General features: G+C 41.6%; 1 protein-coding gene across 1 annotated transcript in view; it reads left to right on the top strand.

Moving 5' to 3' along the window:
- LOC138293182 (calcium-activated chloride channel regulator 1-like) overlaps positions 1-20791 on the top strand; it is a 417394-nt gene that overhangs the window by 208405 nt on the left and 188198 nt on the right. The window contains exons 5-6 of the mRNA XM_069232259.1: positions 6897-7074; positions 16043-16270. Of these exons, the coding sequence (XP_069088360.1) occupies positions 6897-7074; positions 16043-16270 (406 nt within the window). The remainder of the gene's footprint in view (positions 1-6896; positions 7075-16042; positions 16271-20791) is intronic.

The following is a 20791-nucleotide window of genomic DNA, read 5'->3' as shown; positions in this document are numbered from 1 at the left end:
CCAGCCACACCCAAGTTCCAGTGCTCACTATTTTGGAAACCAGTCCTCGAGTGGTTGGTCCCTGGAATCCTCCAATCCTAGGAATCTGAAACAAGCGAGTAGTCGTACTCGCTCCTGGTAAGTTATTTCCGATGGGTTTTTTCTCCCGCCGGTGTTTATTTAAACAACAACTTTGGCTGCAGTGTTTCATTTTTAGGTTGAGTAGAAAATATAACGTTCGCTCGCTTCTGAGTTCTGAAAGTTTATTCCCTAGCGATGCTTTTAGGAATGCAACTGCTACTTTGTTTCTTTGAACAAACCAGCTTATTCGCGCAACTGTTTGTGTATTTAACAACAGTAGCGTGTTCCGAAGAATTCTTTCAATACTGTGTAACATTTTGACAATCTTGCTGAGAAGGTCACGGACAGAACATTGATGTTTTACTGATAAAAGATTGGATGTGACATATGTTTATTGGTGAACATTTAATTATGAAAGTGAATTCTCATCGAGTCATATCTTGAGCTCCTGGCATATGCTCATTTTTGATGAACATTTTATTTATGAAAGCATATTATCATTGAATCACACTTTGGGCTCCTGGCATACGCTTTTTTGTTTTGGCGAACTTGAATATTGAAGGGTTGCTTCTCATTGAGTTCTAATTTGAGCAACTGGCATATGCTCTCTGATTTTGGTTTTTGGTCTGGAGTGCCAAACTTGTGAACTTGTGTTACTTTAAGAATATTCCTTAGAAAGAAAGAATGCAACATACAATATCAGGACATGCTTGATTAATGTTCTTGATGTTTTTCCTGTCTCTAACCTTTTTCCTTTTCAGATCTCCCTCGAGTTGGTGCTGCCTGGAGGTGGGCCTGGAGGTGGGCCTTTAATCAGCAACGCACAGATCCAGAGGAATTGGGCCCTGACACAGTGTTATGTATGATGTGATTACAGATGTTGCAATGATGTCTTAGAAAATGTTATGAGTGATGTATTTTGTGAGATAATTAACAGTGCAGCAGTGAGGGTGTGATAATAGTTGCTTTAGGGTATGAGTTAAAGTTACTTTTCACTGATGAATTTCAGTGACTTTGTATGTTTAAAACAATATGTTGTAACTGACATACTGGGTGCTGATGGTAGCTGGCTTACTAACTTTACTTCCTCCTGTGCAGTATTTATAGTTAGGACCATGTTTCCATAGTAAAAGCATTTTTTGACTTGCCTATATCTTTAGCACTGTTTGTCGAATCTTTATGAACCTGTCCAAAAGAAGTGTCCCAGGGATTTTTGGTGCACATGGAAAATTTTGGGGTGATACACCAAGCGGGGGCCTTGAAAAATGGGGATCAAAAATGTTGCATTTCCCTTGGTAATTCCCATAGGATCTGTCAACACGTCTACAGCCTAAACCGCTGGACGGAATTACACCAAATTTGGCAGAAAGCCTGCTTTCGGTATGTAGATTGTGTTTTTTGTTAATTTGTGTAAATCCATTCAGTAGGTTTTTTAGAAATTTAAGAAAATTTAAATTTGTGCGCAGCAGTGGTTGGATTCACGTATAGCAATTAAAATTACAATACATTAAAAAAAGATAGAAATTCACTGAAAAAAAACAAAGGTTACAGGGACGTTATAGTTAGGTTTTGAATTTACTCATAGGTTTTTAATTTACTCATACAAAACCACCAAAATTCTGCAGTTATATTCATTGTTCTTTCAAGTAACTAATATGCGCTACCTAAGGTAAGTATAACTAGTGCCTTCGCCATGCACAGCTAATTACTCCATATATTATATAATTGATGACATATTATATTCCATCTTTCATACTCTCACTGCAAGATTTGCAAATAAACCTATTGATGAGACAACTGTGCATGGAGGGAGAGAGAGTTATAGTTACCTTACGGCGCAAGTTTTAGTTACTTAAAAGAATTTTTTTTGTGTAACTTTGACTCTGTTTGAAAATCTTGAAACTTTCTGCAAAAGTGCTCTTTTTCACCCAGTTTGTGAATGGAAAGTTTCTGGGCTGTCCATCAAGCAGGGGAAGATAAAAAAGGGGGTCCCATAATGCATTTTCTCTATTAATTTTCCCATAAGAACTTTAGACACAGATACAGCCTAACCTGCTGAATGGATTAACAACAAATTTGGCAGAAAGCTAGATCTAGGTCCGGAAAAAATGGTTTTTCAGATTTGGTGTAAATCTCTTCAGCAGTTTTTGAGCAATTAATACATGTAGATATCTAATTACATGTATGTACTGTAGTTATAGTTAGGGTGACCACAGATAGGATTTTTTTTATATAGGTCTCTTAATATCTCTGCTCCTGTTTGACAAATGCCCATCAGACTTTGAAAACTTGCTAAACCCTAACCCCTAAACTCACCCACCCTAAACCCTAAAAATACTCTTATGAACCATTACCCTTATCCACCTCTCAACCCTAAAAATACCAATACCGCCCAATGCCCTTATCCACCTTGAAACCCTAAAAATACCCTTACAACCCAATACCCACTCCTAAACCCTAAAAACACCTTTACCACTCAATACTCTTACCCATCTATAAAACCTTACCCTTAACACCCAATAGCTCTACCCACCACTAAACCCTACAAATACCTTTTCCAACCTACCCCTATCCCTATAGACCCTAAAAATAACCTTATCACCCAATACACCTGCCCCAAAACCCTAAACATACTCTTACCACCAATAGCTTTACCTATCCCTAAACCCTAAAAACACACTTACCCTAATCTATCTATCTATACTATTGTAGTTAGGACCTAGTTTCCATAGGAAGAGTGTTTTTTGTTTTGCCAATAACTTTGGCCCTTCTTGACAAATCTTCATGAAATTTTCAGAACTAATACGACAGTTGGTTCAGCTGCTGTCTTGAAAGTTTCAGGGTGATCCGTCAAGCTCGGGCTGAGATACAAAGGGGGTCGCAAAAACTTGTTTTTCCCATTCATTTTCCCATAAGGCCTTGAAACACGCCTACAGCCCGAACTGCTGAATGGAAAAACACTAACATTTAGCAGGAAGCTAGATCTTAGTACGCAGATTGTGCTTGGTTTTATTTGGTGTAAATCCATTCAGTAGCTTTATGAGTTATGAAAGGTTATAAAATAAGTGTTGGCAGACATTTTGGGACTCAGCTTTATCTACTGAGGTGCCCACCCTCAGGAGGTAGCTGTTTGCTTTTGCTTGGCGGAAGCTGTGATAGCTCCCACCAAGCAAAAGCAAATATAACTCTGATCCCAACAAGCAGCAAGCAGGAGCACTAAAACTGCTTCCGCTTGCTGGAAACTGAGTTTTCATCTCTTACTCTGCCCACTGATATGGGCAGGAAGGAAATGAAAAAATTGCTCCCACACAGGAAACTGCATTTTTAGCAGCTCCCTGCATCCAGGAGAAATGCAGGCTCCAGCAGGAGTCAGGGAACCGGCTGGGACCGTGGAGGCTTGAGGCTCCCTCTGTGGTCCCCAAATCGTCAAAACTTTGTGTGCATGGCCAAATCAAAGCAAGTGTGTTTTTCTGCGTTTCCACTGTGAACAGTTACCTATAACCCTTGAGGGAGGTGTTTGCATCCTTGCTTTTTTCGAGAGCAATATCTCATGTTCTGTCTGTTACAAGTGGGGTCTTGCTTGTTATCTGCTGTTGAGACCAGAGATCGTGTTCTAAACTTTTGAAAACTACAAGTATATAAACTTGCCTAGACGATCCGCCCATTTGGACATGCATTTCCTGCCAATTTTGGACTCGCGCCCTCGCCATGCTCTGCTAATTACCCCAGAAATTACAGCACTCATGACAACTTTTATAACATTATTAAAATATCAATGTAACATTACAGTTAAATTATTGAAGCGAAAACTGTGCATGGCGGGGGTGCGAGTTATAGTTACCTTAGGGCTTATACTTGAAATAACTGCTGATTTCTATGTTTTTTTGCAGGTAAATTCAGAACCTAACTATATATATATTTGGTATTTTACCATGAGCATAGAGCAAAACCAAAATAATGTACTCTACTTTGATTTTCCTGGTTGCTTTACACCCCCTCTTTCTCCTATGCATAGATTGTTGAGCACTTTCTTAAGATATGTTTTTGCAATGGCAACTGATTTGAGATGGGGTGGTAACCTAATGATTGTCAGGTTAGCGGGCTAGTGCCTATTAATTTTTAATAGGTAGTGGGTTGAACTCCACTGTTCAAGTACACTCTAGAACTGTGAGACTCTATGGAAAGTCAGAGGTTCCACCACTTCTCTTCGCATGCTGCACTTTATGGAATGATTTGAGAAAATAAATAACTTTTAAACTTTGGACTTAATGGTGCTGGCGGTTCTTTCTGCGACTCTCCTTGGGGAGTAACTGCTGGGAGGACGCTGTGGAGGAACACTTGATCACACACGCATATGTATATATATATATATATATATTTATATATATATATATATATATATATATATACACATATATATGTGTGTATATCTATATCTATATCTATATATATAGATATAGATATAGATATATATATATATCTATATCTATATCTATATACACATTACTGTAAACTGACTGCAAAATGACTGAATAAGTGGAAATACAGTCTCTCCACCCAGTGAATTTGGGGAGGAACAAAAGAACACAGGAGAGTGGTGGCATGTGACATAGCAACCATACAGCAGTATGGCTACAATGAACTGCTCATTAGGGGTGTGCAAAATCCATGTAATTTGCTTTCCAATAAATATATGAAGTTTCGCAAAAATTATGTAAAATGCAAATCCAGCATTTAGTGCTATACTTTAACATGCAGTGTGTCCTCGTGTCGCTCTTAAAAAAATGTGCCAAAACACCGGTGCCTCAGACATCAGCCACTCATGTTCCTGACGTTCACATTGTTCTTGTGCTCCCGAGCTATAATTTTACTATAAACGCTACATAATTTCAAGAACAAGCGTAATGTAAAAATCCTAAAATCAAGAAAATTGCATAGGCATAATTGACATTTTCCCCAGACCCACTGCTCATCAGGCAAGAGAGAGTGAATTTCATTCCTTTTTGCTTCACAAAAAGGTATGATTTGGTCAACAGGAACTCTGTTAGGAACTCCACTGTGTGAGCAGGAAGCATTTTCAGACGGTGTTCAGTACAGATGGTTGAGGCAGGCCCAAACTCGTGTACCACTGCAAGCACTGTAATAGGGCTGCTAAGCCACCAGATGTGGATGTAGGTCCAAGGGACTGTGAATGAGGAACTAGAATTGCAACCCATCTGAGAGTGATGCTCAAATAGCAGTTTAAGAAAAAACATTTGTGTTTTTCTTAACAATGTATTTACCATCTATTGACTATGTAAATCAATTATGAATAGTTTAGACAGTTCCAAAAAACTTTCGATGTGCTTTCGTCTTGAATTTGTTGCTTTCAGTTGTTTTTAAAAGAATAAATAGCAACTATTGATGGTTTTAATTGTCTTTTTTCTGACCTGGCATGAAAGTATCAGTGAGGCCAGATATTTACTGGTCAGTTGGCACCACTATATAGTTCCCAGGTACAGGAAGAGCTATTACCAACTACTAGGAGCAGCACGGAAGAGCTTTAAACTGTTCTGGGTGTCATGTCTTGTGCGTGGTACCCTCTGAACTTCTACTAGGATGGCTGGCTTTCTGGAATATAAGAATAGCAATTTGCCAGGTTTTGGATTTTGGAATAGCTAGCACAGGGGGAAGGGATGGGATATGGCCTAAATTCTTCGATATTACGTTTAACACAGCCACGTTTTATCTTAGCATAATAGTTTACCTGGAGCTAAATTATGTTTGAAGTATCCTAATCTTATATTGCAAAAAGAGAAACGCATTGGATTTTATTCTATTTGCCAAATAAATAAGTAAATTAAAAAAAAGCATACATACATAAACAACCTTGGCATGAAGGTAGCAGCCTGACTTATGGAATTGCTCAGGTATGTGAAATACTGGTGCTGACGCACAGTTAGGCATTGGGGTGTGAGTATCGAACTGACAATTGTTACGGTTATGGGTGGCCATCCCAACACACCTGCCACAATGGTTTGGAGGCTAGATCAAGATTTGGGAATTCTTTTTATGGGATGGTGATCTCCACTTTCATGTGTGTATTTGTCAGGGACATGTCCTTTACGGATAAGGAAATGGTCATATTTATGGCAATGGGAGAGCTGGAGGCTGTGGATCAATAATTTGGTGCAAACAAGAGAGTGAAAGAGGTCATAACAGGACCATGTATTTCGGGAATGTGGTATGGTGTCATGTGTGAATAAAGTAAGATGATTTGGGGTTTACTGTCTCAATGATTGTCAGATAGGACTGCGGTTTCAGGGGCGAAAACTGCAATAACACATGGGTGGCAGGGGCATTGGAATGGATATTCTGTACCACCTGTGTAGGCTTGTAAGAAATAAGCTAAAGCAGGGACTCCTGAGGATGCAGAATGTTAGCTTTATCTTGCCTCTATATAAAGGTGACTTTTTCACAAACTCAGAAGCAAGCTTGAGTGGTCTACCCATCGCCATTGGATCCATCCAGCAGCAAAGGTTAAGCTTCGCTCTGTAGATGTTGACTTTCAGTTCAGTCTCTGGGGATCTATGGACCTTTAATCTGAAAAGGGGTAGATTACGATTCCTAATACATGACCAATTCAAAGGAACCAACATTGAATTTAATTCATAATTTCAAAGGAAAGTGATGTTTGCAGTGAAACAAATGATACACTAGTTAATTAATGTAATTTTAATTGATTTAAATAAATGCAGCTGTTAATTTGTAGTGTGTTTCTTTAAACTCCAAATATTTAATGCAACTTTCTTTTTTCTTTTCCTCCCATTGAATCATTTACAACATCCTTGTTTTAGATGTGCAGCAGACATCACAGGCTCATCAGTATTTCATAAATGTGAGGATTATTTTTGCACATTTCGGACATGCAGTTCTGACCCCCACATGGGCATTTATAATAAGGGATGCAAGTTCTTGCTTGATAAAAATCAAAATGCAACAGGATCTATAATGTACATGCAAGCTTTGTCTTCAGTGAGTATTTCTTTTGTACATCTCTCAGTTCTAAAATCTATTAATCATTTGGTATATAAACATAGCTGTAATTTACAAAAGAAGGAGTGATGTTCCAATATTTTGAAAATTGTGCGCAAAATATTATTCTGGATTAAACCATGCATATTTGTTATTCAGTCATAATGAAGCTGGGCTGGTTAGGGCCCAATATATATTAAATCAGGGATGTCTAGCATAGTTCCGGAAGTGGCAGATCCTTATCGAATTCTCAGACTATCCACATAAAATGGCTATACATGTAAGTTATCTCATTAGGAATTATTTTATAGATAGTGCTGTTCCACAAATCGGGCATGGACCTGGATTTTCTGGACATATGCATTATTGTCTTTACTTGAAAGTCAGACATTGCAGTTATAAGAAAGTGGATTCCCAATTAGGGTCGAAGGAATAAAACCACAAACGTGTTGAAGTAAAATCTGGTCTCAGCCCAGGTAGCTATGGCACAGACAGGCAGACACCAAACAAACTTAACTTAGCAACATGTATAAAGTATTTAGCAGTAACAAAACAGTTAAAATTCGAAATATAGGACAATAAAAAGTCGGGAACCAAGTAAAACAAATATACAAGTATCATTTTTAAAATGTCGCCAAATCAACAAAAATCTGATGAAAAAAAAGCCAGAAATATAAATGTTTACAAATTTAAGGCAAAAAGTGCCAAGAAATGGTCCGTCAGTAGTCACTATTTACAGTAGACCTGGAAATAGGAATTACTTTGGGTTGACCGCAATGGGTCACTCAGGTTCATCTTAGACAAAAATGTTCCATTCTGAATTAGGACCAGATTTAGAGCACATCAGATGGGTTCCTCCATCACAACGGTGACGGATAGCCTGTCCACTGAAATCTAAATCCCATTCTATCCTATGGGATTTAGATTTTGGGAGACGGGATATCCGCCACTGTTTAGACGGAGAAACCCATCCGCCATGTTCTAAATCAGGCCCCAAGTCTCTGAAATAGCAGTCAAAATCCTCCAGCAGGACAAGTTTGCAGAGTGTTTCTGCAAATGTGCACTCAAATCAGAATAGCTGCAGGACGATGTCCCGCAAAAGTAGTTTGTTTTGGTGAAAAAATCTGAAAGTGGGAGAAATTCAAATTTTGCCAAAGTCCTTGTATCTAGTGGATTCTTTTCTTGCCTTTGCCCGGTCAAGATTTCTACCTTCATGTTTAGTTTTTTTATGGCATGCCAACTCCTCCAGCGGGACAAGGGCTAAGGATTCACTGCAGCAGGGTCCGGTATAGTTTCATTGCCACTGGTCAGCTGGGCACTTCAGGAAAAAGGCCTCTTTCAGCTTGTTATGTCCCAGAGGTCTCACAGGAGGTCAGCCACCTAACACTTGCTGTGCACATCTTAGGCATGGGTAAAAGTGGGAGCAGGTTCTCCCTCCAGGTCTCCATGCAGGTCTCAAACAGCAGGTCTAGTCCTCCTCTGTTGTTCCAAAGGTCCAGAGAGTTTCCGGAGACATTTGTAGGTTTTCTCACTAGTAGTTTGCATGGTCTCGTAGTCAGTTGCGAACCAATGAGAAAAAAATTGGCAGGGGCAACCCTTTCCACTTTTACAGCACATTGCCTTATTGCAATCTCTCCCAAAGTGCACTAGTATGAGGCAAATCAAACCGGGCAGAATCTTTCTGCCTGTAAGAGGAGCTTGAGCGCAGCCAGGAATGTGTTTAGGGAAATGAGCATATCCCCCCTCCTTAGCTACATCAATCTTGTTATGGCTCTACTCCCCCTTCCTTTGTGCTCGTGCCAAAGTCCATGCAGAAGCCCTATGGAACAGAAGGCCTCTTTTTTCCAGGCATCTCTTCACTTTTTGCAATGAGTGGGTAGGCCTTACATTGGTCTCTTTCAAGTTATTGAAGTTCCTGAATCCTCCCCAGCTACCACTCTTGAGCTGATATTTGTCACATACTTCACCCCCAAGTCCTCCAGTAAAAAGGCCTACACCACTGTTTCTCCTCTGGCAGCAGTTCTTACATCCTGTTAAGGGGCAGCACTGGCAGGGCCATTTGCCAGTAGACTAATGCTTATTGGCCTCCTGGAGGCTCAGATCGAGTCACTTTTCCTAATTGTTTAGCAACCAATGACTAAGATGTTTAATATATATAATAAATAGTAGTTTACTTGCCTCTGTAGCTCATCCCAATCCAAATTTAGTAAACTTATGATTTTATTTTTCACCTTTTCTCATAAAGCAGCTACAGCCCTTCATAGTGAAAAATGCTTTTGGGGGCTAGTCACTGTAGGTGTGTGCCAAAATTAACTTGTTGTATGTACCACTGTTAATTACTAGGCACTCTAACTTGTGGGCTACAAGACTTAATTAGTAGTGATGTATTTAATATATAAAAACAGGGTTCTTTTCTGTCAAAAATGGTTATTTTCACAGAATTTAACCTGTAGATTTAAAAGCTTCAGGACTCAGTCTACACGGGCAGGCCTGAAGCCATGTTTACTTTGCCAGCCTAGTGGATGGCAACACAAAAGTCCATATGTGACACTTCACTTTTCATGCAATTGGTGTAATGCCTGTGATATATACTATGGCCTTACTGGTATGGTATATATGCCAACTAGCAGTTAGCCAAGTATGTTTAAGGGTCAAAGCACATACACTGGGTACTGGACAACGGTGCCCAAGTGTAGAGTTTAAAAACAAGAAGCATCTGTCAAAATAATGGTGGTGGTCGTACAAAAAAGTACTTTCTTACACTCCTCTACCAGTTCTCATCTGAGCTGAAAAACGTGGTTTGGGCAATTCCCGATTTGTGTTCCACTGTAAAGCTCATGCCTGGTGTTCCACAATGCCTTTGTTAGCACTAGGAAATTGTGAAGCAATGCTTTTGTAATTACCAAGTGCCTTAAATAAGACCCAACTCAGAATTCCAACCCCTGCTCAGGGGTCAGAAAACACCTAACCATGCGTGATCAGGGCCTAAATGATAAATAGAAGTGAAATAATTACTTCAAGCAATAGAAAGTATGCATTATCAATCTGTTTGAAAAGAAAACAAAAAAAGCTTATCCACACTATGAGTATAGTAGCCTAAAAGACGGTAACAGAGTCATTTTCAGGCATACAGGGAGACCTAGGAAAATGACTTCCTTTATATCGTGTGGACCAATACAGTATTGTGCCTCACGAGGAAAGCATATTTGAACATCTGGAGAGGATTGTATAATGATACCATTCAATCTCAGAATATTGTGCATGTCCCAAACTGATGCAATAAAAATTGGAAACTAGAAACTGTTTTCTAGATCTAATTTAACGCGCCAGTAAAGATTTCTTTTTATTGTGAAACTTTAAACTCTTGCTAAAGGTTACTCATAGTTTATTTTAAACATTTTATTTGGCTCTAGGCAGGACGAATTGGTGAAGTCCTTTTTATTAAACACACAAAAAGTGATATCAGGAATGCGTACAAATAACCTAAAAAATGAAGTCCCTTTATGTACCATTCCAGCAACTCTGTCCATGACCTTTTGTGTGTTTGAAGACCTTTCTATTGCCAGAATTGTAAAGTGTGCAAAGTGCCTGTTAATGCTTGTTTCTTTTGAGGTTGAGCATAGCAGGGCGCAATCGCTGCTTTTCCGATTGTTGGTATGTTTCTGGGCTTTTAGCCACGCCCACTGCACGCCCATCACTATTACTCATTCATTGGCTTGCCTTTCAAACATTCCTTAATCACTGGTAAATGCCAGGGGTGGCTCCTCCGTTAGGGCGGAGGAGCGTAGACCCCACCCAGCCAGCAGCAGAAGCTGCAAAACCTTTAACAAACAAAACAATAATAAACCATGTTTATCATCATTTTGTTTGTTAAGGGGGGGCACAGAGGTGACGAGCAGTGAAGGGAGTGCACTGTGCACTCCTCTCAGTTCGCATGCATGTTTGGGTGGCTGTCTCAGGTTGGCTAAATACACATGCGCAGTAGGCTTTCTCCAGCCCAGTAACACAGTTGCTGGGCTGGAGAGAGCCTGCACAGGCTCCCAGTCTGCATGGGAGCACCGTGGCTGGGCGCTCCCAGACAATCCCGATACTGCTCTGAGCAGTGTCAGGATTGGCCGCAGGGCAGGCTGGGAGCCTGTACCTGCCTGCAGCGACGGGAGCAAGAGGGGCGGCACAGTGCGGAAGTGGAGCAGGTAAGTTTTATTTTATTTTTTTATATTTATTAGTTAACCACCTTCCACCCCCACCCCCACGCTCTGCCCCTTGTGACCAAAGCAAGACACTACTGGTAAATGCTTTATGTTTGTCCCTCCCTGGGGCAGTATTGTTACCTCCTTGGCCATCGACCCTGTTACATGGATAATTGCATTTTTGCTGATAACTTTGACTGCGAGCAAACTTCTTTTTCCTTTTGAGTGTCTCCTTCGCGCTCAAGTTGGCTGTGGCGCTTTGAATCGGCTCACTTATGTCAACCGCTTTACTTTTTATTTTCAGTTTGTGTGGCAAGAAAAGTCCAGTTAGGAATTTGCAACGCTAATAGCTCTAACTCGACCTATTGCAGTGTAAATGCTTGTTTAGTGTTTGGAGACCAACAAATCAAGTGTTCAGAGGTGTTTATATCCTTAGACGCATGTGTTATATAACATAATTTTCTTCATTTGCTTTTTGCTAATGTAAAATGTTACAATAAAGAACAATAAATAACAAGAGGCTGTTGAGGGCACTAGAATATCTGAATTCCTGAAGGACTGTCTTGCTGTAATGAATCTAAAAGTAAACCTTTATAGTGCATACACTAAGCTCCTCCTTGGCAGACACACAACCTAAGTTACATTTTAGATGAAAGCAAAAACTCTTGACTCTTTTTTCACTCATTAATGTGGAAAGGAGCAAACAAAAACATTGTATTCATATTAATTTGATAAGTAGGTCTGACAACCTACCTTCAGTACAAAAGAAAAAGATCATTTAAGTGAACTCTAGAAAACTTCAAAATAAATGATTTCAATTTAAGCCAATCAGTGTGACCTATCTCATTAGTACTGAATGGCGGAGCACATAGCTACATTCAACTGGAGAACTTTGCTTTTCTTCCCATCAAAAATCACTTTATGATCAGGAAATGCAATTTTCAATATTGTTGTTTATATTCCAATGTAGTTTCTGGAGGTGTGGGGTGATGTGGATTCTGTGTGTGTAAGTGTGTGTGGTGTGGGGGGAAGTTGAGGATGAATCTGGCTGCACAGTTCTGGATGCTTTGTAGTCTTCTAGTGGGTTGCTTAGTGATCCTGGCATAGTGTTCCCAAAGTCCAACTTGCTGCTGACTAGTGCTGGAGTGACAGTTTTTATAATATTGATCAGGAGCCACTTGACGATCTTCCTCAGCATCTTCAGAATGTGTAAGTATGATGCAGTTATGGTGCTGTCTTTCACGGACATGCATAGTTTGCTGTTGATGATTATTTCGAGGTTCCTGGGTTTTGGTGTGGGTCTGGGTCCAGGTTTGGCCGGCCATCCGTTGCAGTCCAGTTGTGAGGTGTTTGTGCTGAAGATCACTACTTCTGTCTTGTCTGAGTTGAGCTTAAGACAGCTGGCTTTCATCCAGTACGCAACTTTGGTCATGCAGGTGGTGAACTTCTTTCTTTTGCTTGAGGGAGAGCATGAGTTGTGTGTTGTCTGCATGGGAGAGGATGCTGATGTTGTGTGCTCTAATGACTTTGGACAGAAGGATCATGTACACATTGAAGAGGGTGTTGCTGAGTGATGAGCTGTGAAGAACTCAACAGATGAGTTTTTTGCGCTTCTGGGAAGTAAGATGTTCATAATGCAATTTTGTCTTTTGGGAATACTTGTTGTTGGAATTCGACTTTTCTGTAGGGTCACCCCCAAACTTTTTGCCTTCCTCCTTCTCTTTTTTCAGACCTCATTTTTGCTGGCTTTAGGACTCTGCGCACTTTACCACTGCTAATCAGTGCTAAAGTGCATATGTTCTCTCCCTCAAACATGGTTACAGTGGGTCATACCCAATTGGCATATTTAATTTACTTGTAAGTCCCTAGCAAAGTGTACTACATGTACCCAGGGCCTGTAAATTAAATACTACTAGTGGGCCTTCAGCACTGGTTGTGCCACCCACATAAGTAGCCTCTAACCATGTCTCAGGCCTGCCACTGCAAGGCCTGTGTGTGCAGTTTCTCTGCCACTTTGACTTGGCATTTAAAAGTAATTGCCAAGCCTTAAACTCCCCTTTTTCTACATATGGTAGATAGGCCCTAGGTAGCCCATAGTGCAAGGTGCTACGTAGGTAAAAGGCAGGACATGATAGATCATGTGTGTTCAATATGTCCTGGTAGTGTAAAACTCCTAAATTTGTTTTACCCTGCTGTGAGGCCCACCCCTTTCATAGGATATCATTAGGGCTACCCTCCTATACTGTTTGAGTGGTAGATTCTGATCTGAAAGGAGTAACCAGGTCATAATTAGTATGGCAGAGATGGTGATAGAAAATCCTGCTTATTGGAGAAGTTGGATTTAATATTACTATTCTGGAAATGGCACTTTTAGAAAGTGAGCATTTCTCTGCACTTAAATCCTTTTGTGCCTTACAATCCACGTCTGGCTGGGTTCAGTTGACAGCTCCCTTGTGCATTTCACTCAGACAACCCCAAACCCAGGATGCTCAGTCACACCTGCACACATCTGCATACTGAATGGGTCTTTCTCGGCTGGGAGGGTGGAGGGCCTGACACTTACATTTCAAAGGACAGTGGCCTGCCCTCACATAATGGACTGCCAAACCCCCTATTGGGACCCTGGCAGACAGGATTGCACTGAAAGGGGACCTTGTTCACTTCTAAACCACTCTTTGAAGTCACCCACACTTCAAAAGCACATTTGGGTATTTAAACAGGGCCTCTGCCCCTACTAACTCGGACACTTCCTCAAGAAGAGAACCTGAACCAGAACTTAAAACCTGCCAAGAAGAACTGCCTGGCTGCCCGAAGGACTCACCTGACTGCTTTCTGTGAAGGATTGCTGCCTTGCTGTTGCCCTACTGCCTTGCTGCTCTCTGGCTGTGCTGAGAAGTGCTCTCTAAGGGTTTGGACAGAGCTTGCCTCCTGTTCCCTGAAGTCTCAGGACCAAAAAGACTTCATCTCTACAAGAAGGACTCCGTGTGCGACAAAAAATGACGCACAGCCTGACAGAAACGATGCACAGCCTGCATCATGGTGAAAAATTCACTGCACGCCGAACCGGAATGCCGCAGATCGACTTCTCCATGAAAAGATCAACGCAGTGTATCGACCAGAACTTCGACGCACGGCCCACTGGATCGACGCAGAGCCTGACTTCCGGAGAGGAATCGACGCAGCGACTGCCGTGCTGTAGAAATTTCCACGCAACGCCCACCGAATCGACGCAGCCCTTGTGACTTCGCCCTGTCAATGCCGGAAATCCACGCATCGTCCCCGGGGCGTCCAAAAACTCCGCAACCCGAAGTGGATCCACGACCGATCACCGGAAATCGATGCAAAGCCTTCCCTGCCTGAAAAGCTAAACGACGGATCGCCGTGTGCGGCCAGAGAAATTGACGCACACCTCCCTGTTTTCCACTCATCTCCTCCTCTGCAATTCTTTGCAGAGATTTTGAAGGCAAACCAGGTACTTTGTGCTTGCAAGAGACATTTATTGCTTTTTAGAGACTAAAGACACTTTATATCATTTCTACAGTTATATTTTCAACATATACTTATTGTAACTTAATCGTTTTGAGCTGCATTTATCCAGATAAATATTATATATTTTTCTAAACACAGTGTGGTGTATTTTTGTGGTGTTCTACTGTGTTATTGCACAAATACTTTACACTTGGCCTTCTAAGTTAAGTCTGACTGCTCGGTGCCAAGCTACCAGAGGGTGGCACAGGATCATTTTGATTGCGTGTGACTTACCCTGACTAGAGTGAGGGTCCTTGCTTGGACAGGGGGTAACCTGACTGCCAACCAAAGACCCCATCTCTAACACTGTATCATCTAGATATAAAGAACATAGGACACATGTATGTAGCATTTTGCACGTCGCAAACAGCGAATCGGGCTGTTTGCGATGTGCAAAATGCACTTTGGGATGTTCAGACCCATTTTTGAGATTCAGTAAATTATTTACCGAATCGCAAAAAGGGTTTGCGAGTCGCAAATAGGAAGGGGTGTTCCCTTCCTAATTGCAAGTCGCAGTCCCATGTATGATTGTTTTGTGACCGCGAATGCGGTCCCAAAACAATCGCAGTTAGCACCAGTTTCAAACTGGTGCTAACACATTTGCAAATTGAAGGGGTCCCTATGGGACCCCCGTCTCCTTTGTGAATGGCACTGAAAACATGTTTTCAGAGCAGGCAGTGGTCCTAGGGGCCACTGCCTACTCTGAAAAAATGAAACGAAAATGTTTCATGTTTTTGTTTTTGAAATGCATCTCGTTTTCCTTTAAGAAAAACGGGCTGCATTTTTAAAAAAACGCTTTATTTAAAAGCAGTCACAGACATGGTGGTCTGCTGTCTCCAGAAGGCCACCACCACTGTGAGGGCCGCCATTCCCAATGGGGGTCGCAAATTGCGACCTACCTCATGAAAATTCATGAGGTAGGTCATTTGCGACCCCCTTGCGAATCGCAGACAGTGTCATTGACACTGTTAAACATAAGGTTTTGCGACTCACAAATTGCAAGTCGCTCTGACTCGCAATTTGCGAGTCACAAATCCAATATTTCGTACATGTAGCCCATGATTATTCAAACATTATTGGTACTGAATTTCTAACAATTATTGACCAACTATCCGTTTTCACACATTTACGTGATTGAACAATGTTCTGTAATGCTTTTCCTGTTTTCATCGTGGTCGACCAAAAAAGCGAAATGACAAATAGAGTTCACAGTATAGTATTGTTTTCTCTCTTCTTCTTGCACTTTGTAGGTAGTTGGCTTCTGCAATGCAAGCACACATAATTCCGAGGCTCCCAATCTGCAAAACCGAATGTGCAGTTTGCAGAGCACCTGGGATGTGATGATGCGATCTTCTGATTTCAGCAGCACTCCCCTACCGAGCGGTATGGACTCTCCCCCGGCTCCAACATTCTCACTGCTGCAGATAAAAGACAGAGTGGTCTGCTTAGTTCTAGATGTTTCGGGCAGCATGAAACAGGTGATGTATGATTCGAAATCGAACACACAATAACCAATATTGACAACAATTTACATATATATATATATATATATATGGCAGCATACCTCACTGCCTGTCAGCTTTATATGCCATAGTTTTTACCTAGTAAATTAGGGCCAGATATAGGTAAGTAAAATTATGCGAGTTGCAAATTGCGAGTCATACCGACTCGCACTTTGCAACTCGTAAAATCTTATGCAGAAAGGTGTCTCAGACACCTTCTGCGACTTGCTATGGGGTCGCAAAGACCCACCTCATGAATATTAATGAGGTCGGTCGCATTTTGCGACCCCATAGCGAGTCCATGCACTCACAGGGATGGTGGCCTGCTGGAGACAGCAGACCTCCATGTCTGTGACCGCTTTTTTAATAAAGCAGTTTTTTTTCCTTTTTGCAGCCCGTTTTCCTTAAAGGAAAACGAGGTGCAAAAAGAAAAACTTCTGAAACCATTTGGTTTCGGTTTTTTCAGAGTAGGCAGTGGTACATAGGACCCCTGCCTGCTCTGAAAAAACATTTTTTTCGGCATTCACAAAGGGGAAGGGGTCCCATGGGGACCCCTTCCCTTTTGCGAATGAGTTACCATCCACTTCAAGTGGGTGGTAACTGCGAGTTGGTTTGCGACCGCATTCGCGGTCACAAAGCAACTCAGCATGGCGATGCGGTCGCAAATAGGAAGGGAACACCCCTTCCTATTTGCGAGTCACTTCCCCAAATTGCAAGTCGGTACCGACTCGCAATTTGGAGATGTGCATCGCGTTAGGCTGTTTGCATGCCGCAAACTGCGTTTTTCGCAGTTTGCGACAAGCAAACAGCTACCTACTTCTGGCCCTTAATCCTGAAACTGAAACCCTTTTCGGCGTCACTCATGAAACACTTAGGGCCATATTTATACTCTGTTTGCGCCGGATTTGCGTCGTTTTCTTTGACGCAAATTCAACGCAAAACGAACTCCATATTTATACTTTGGCGTTAGACGCGTCTAGCTCCAAAGTTCATGGAGTTTGCGTCATTTTTTAGCGTGGACACATACCTTGCGTTAATGATATGAAAGGTAGGCGTTCCCGTCTAAAAAATGACTCCCAGGCCTGTGCGCCTTATTTACACTCCCGTGCAAAAATGACGCACGGGAGTGGGCGGGTCCAAAAAAATTACGTCTACCGGCGTTAGCGTCATTTTTTAACGCCTGCTCAGGGCAGGCGTTAAGGGACCTGTGGGCTCGGAAGGAGCCCACAGGTGCCCTCCCATGCCCCCAGGGACACCCCCTGACACCCTTGCCCACCCCAGGAGGACGCCCAAGGATGGAGGGACCCACCCCTGGGACATTAGGGTAAGTGCTGGTAAGTATTTTTTTTTTTTTTTTTGTGGCATAGGGGGGCCTGATTTGGGCCCCCCTACATGCCACTATGCCCAATGACCATGCCCAGGGGACAAAAGTCCCCTGGGCATGGCCATTGGGCACGGGGGCATGACTCCTGTCTTTGCTAAGACAGGAGTCATGTTAATGGCCTCTGGGCGTCCCAAAAAAATGGCGCAAATCGGGTTGAGGCGATAATTTTGCCTCAGCCTAACTTGCCCCATTTTTTGACGCCCGAGCTCCATTTTCCCCTACGCCGGCGCTGCCTGGTGTGTGTCATTTTTTTTTACGCACACCACTCCGCAGCACCGGCTAACGCCGGCTAACGTCATTGAATAAATACGGCACCCGCATGGCGCTTCAAAATGGCGTTAGCCGGCGTTAAAGTTTTTGACGCACAACTGCGTTGGCACAGTTGTGCGTCGAAAAGTATAAATATGGCCCTTAATTTTTCATCTGTCTTCAGCAAAGACAGATTCTAACATGCCTCTTTACAAGGGAACTGCAGTATGTTTTGCCAGTTGAACATTTTCTGTACGTTTTCACTATGGCACATGACACTGTTGTCTAGGTTCATGAATGGGCTAGCCTGTTTTAATGACCCATGATGTGTGATTGTTTGGTTCAGTCTGCATATTCGACTTCATTCCCAGAACTGTGATATAACTTTGTTTGGCGGTATGATTTTGTTGAGTTTTTTTATATTACATTCCTAGCTGATCTAGAAAGTACTGACTCCTAATCTAAATTTCTAATGGAGGGCTGTAGACGAACATGAGGTTGCTGGAAGTTTATGCAAGGTCTTCTAGCATCCTATAGGCAATCTGCTCTTTGTGATTCCAGTGCGCCCTCCAATTAATCAATAGGTTCCCAATATACAGCAAAAAAATCAAGACTATATTCAAGAACAGACGATCCGACAATTCTGAACAGTTTCTGCATAGTCAGGATTCCTTAGGGGAACACATCCCCAGACTCCCTTGGAGATAGGTAGCCCCGGCTAACCTGGCTGAGGCAAATAGAGCAAATTCTAATGAAGTGAGCAATTTTCCAACTCTTGAGGAAATGGGAAAGCCACGAGAAAAATACCAGACTGAGTGAATGAAGGGCGGCCAAGAGTTTTTAATTAAGAGTCGTACGTGCGTAGCAGAGAACTTCCTTTCTGTGATGAACTCGAGGAATTCTGTCAGCTGGGAAGGGAGCACAAGCTAACTTTTCAAAGTTCACAAGAAATCATTTTAAAATTGCAATAATTCTCACGAATACTACAATTAGTTCCAGAAGATTCACGGTGTAGGTTTTCACACTGAAACTTAGAATGGTGTGCCATTTTACAGATTTTGCGAGGAGAAAATATCAGTAGCATCATATAAAACGCTCTAAATCGATTTTAAAGATTACTCTCAAGAAAATTGCACACCCATTTTCAGTGTTAACTCTTGCTCATTAGGATTAAGAAACAGCCATCTTTTAATTGTAGGGGAATCATCCAACCCTAAGTGATGCGAGAGCTACTGAGCTCATAGATTTCCTCCATCTTAAAATGTTGGGATAGGATACATTTATTAGGATTTTAGGTTTATCCCTGGACACATGCCTTCAAACTTCTTGAGCCTCCGGTAGATGGAGCTATAGAATGAATCTGATGCAATCACCTTTTTTGATTAGATCTTCTATATCGTGATCCACTAGAGTAGTTTTATCAGAAGAAAAGAAAAGATCTTCAGTTTTCCTTGTCTAAAATATGGTCCCAAAAATCCATAGGATTTTATGAACATTGAAAAAGTCATGTCTAAACAGCAAAATAAATTTGATGTGAAAAACAAAGGGACCCATATTTCAAACAGAGGGAAAGAAAGAAAACTAACTTATTCAGAAAAAGAATGAAAGTGAAATTAGGATGAGTGAAGAAGCAGAAAAGAAAGGAATCTCAGTTTGTTTATGATGGGCGTGACCCTTTCGCCAGGGTCATCCCCAAACATTTTGTCTCCCTCTCTCCACGTTTAACCCCTTCGCTGCCAGGCCTTTTCCCCCTCCTGTGCCGAGCCTTTTTTAAGCTATTTGGGGCAGTTCGTGCTTAGGCCCTCATAACTTTTTGTTCACTTAAGCTACCCATGCCAAATTTGCGTCCTTTTTTTCCAACATCCTAGGGATTCTAGAGGTACCCAGACTTTGTGGGTTTCCCGGAAGGAGGCCAAGAAATTAGCCAAAATACAGTGAAAATTTCGTTTTTTTTTAAAAAAATGGGAAAAAGGGGCTGCAGAAGAAGGCTTGTGTTTTTTTCCCTGAAAAGGGCATCAACAAAGGGTTTGCGGTGCTACAATCACCAGCTTCCCAGCTTTCAGGAACAGGCAGACTTGAATCAGAAAACCCAATTTTTCAACACAATTTTGGCATTTTACTTGGACTTACCCCATGTTTATGATTTTTTGTGCTTTCAGCCTCCTTCCAGTCAGTGACAGAAATGGGCATGAAACCAACGCTGGATCCCAGAAACTGCAACATTTCTGAAAAGTAGACAAAATTCTGAACTCAGCAAGGGGTAATTTGTGTATATCCTACAAGGGTTTCCTACAGAAAATAACAACTGAAAAAAAAAAAAAAAAATGAAATTGAGGTGAAAAAAACATCAAATTCTCTCTACGTTTTACTCTATAACTTTTTCCTGCAATATCAGATTTTTGAAAGCAATATACCGTTACGCCTGCTGGACTGTTCTGGTTGCGGGAATATATAGGGCTTGTAGGTTCATCAAGAACTCTAGGTACCCAGAGCCAATAAATGACCTGCACCCTGCAGTGGGTTTTCATTCTATACCGGGTATACTACAATTAATTTGCTGAAATATAAAGAGTAAAAAATAGCTATCAAAAAAACATTTGTGGTTATTTGCACATCTCTGAATTCCGGGGTGCCCATACTAGCATGTGAATTACAGGGCATTTCTCAAAAAGATGTCTTTTTTACACACTGTCTTACATTTGGAAGGGAAAAATGTAGAGAAAGACAAGGGGCAATAACACTTGTTTTGCTATTCTATGTTCCCCCAAGTCTCCAGATAAAAATTATACCTCACTTGTGTGGGTAGACCTAGCGCCCGGGACAGGATATGCCCAAAAACACAATGTGGACACATCACAGAAAAC

Source organism: Pleurodeles waltl, chromosome 4_2 (genome assembly GCF_031143425.1).
Source record: "Pleurodeles waltl isolate 20211129_DDA chromosome 4_2, aPleWal1.hap1.20221129, whole genome shotgun sequence".
Lineage (NCBI taxonomy): Eukaryota > Metazoa > Chordata > Amphibia > Caudata > Salamandridae > Pleurodeles > Pleurodeles waltl.
The sequence above is the reverse complement of the archived record's forward strand: the minus strand, read 5'-3'. Positions and strand labels throughout refer to the sequence as shown.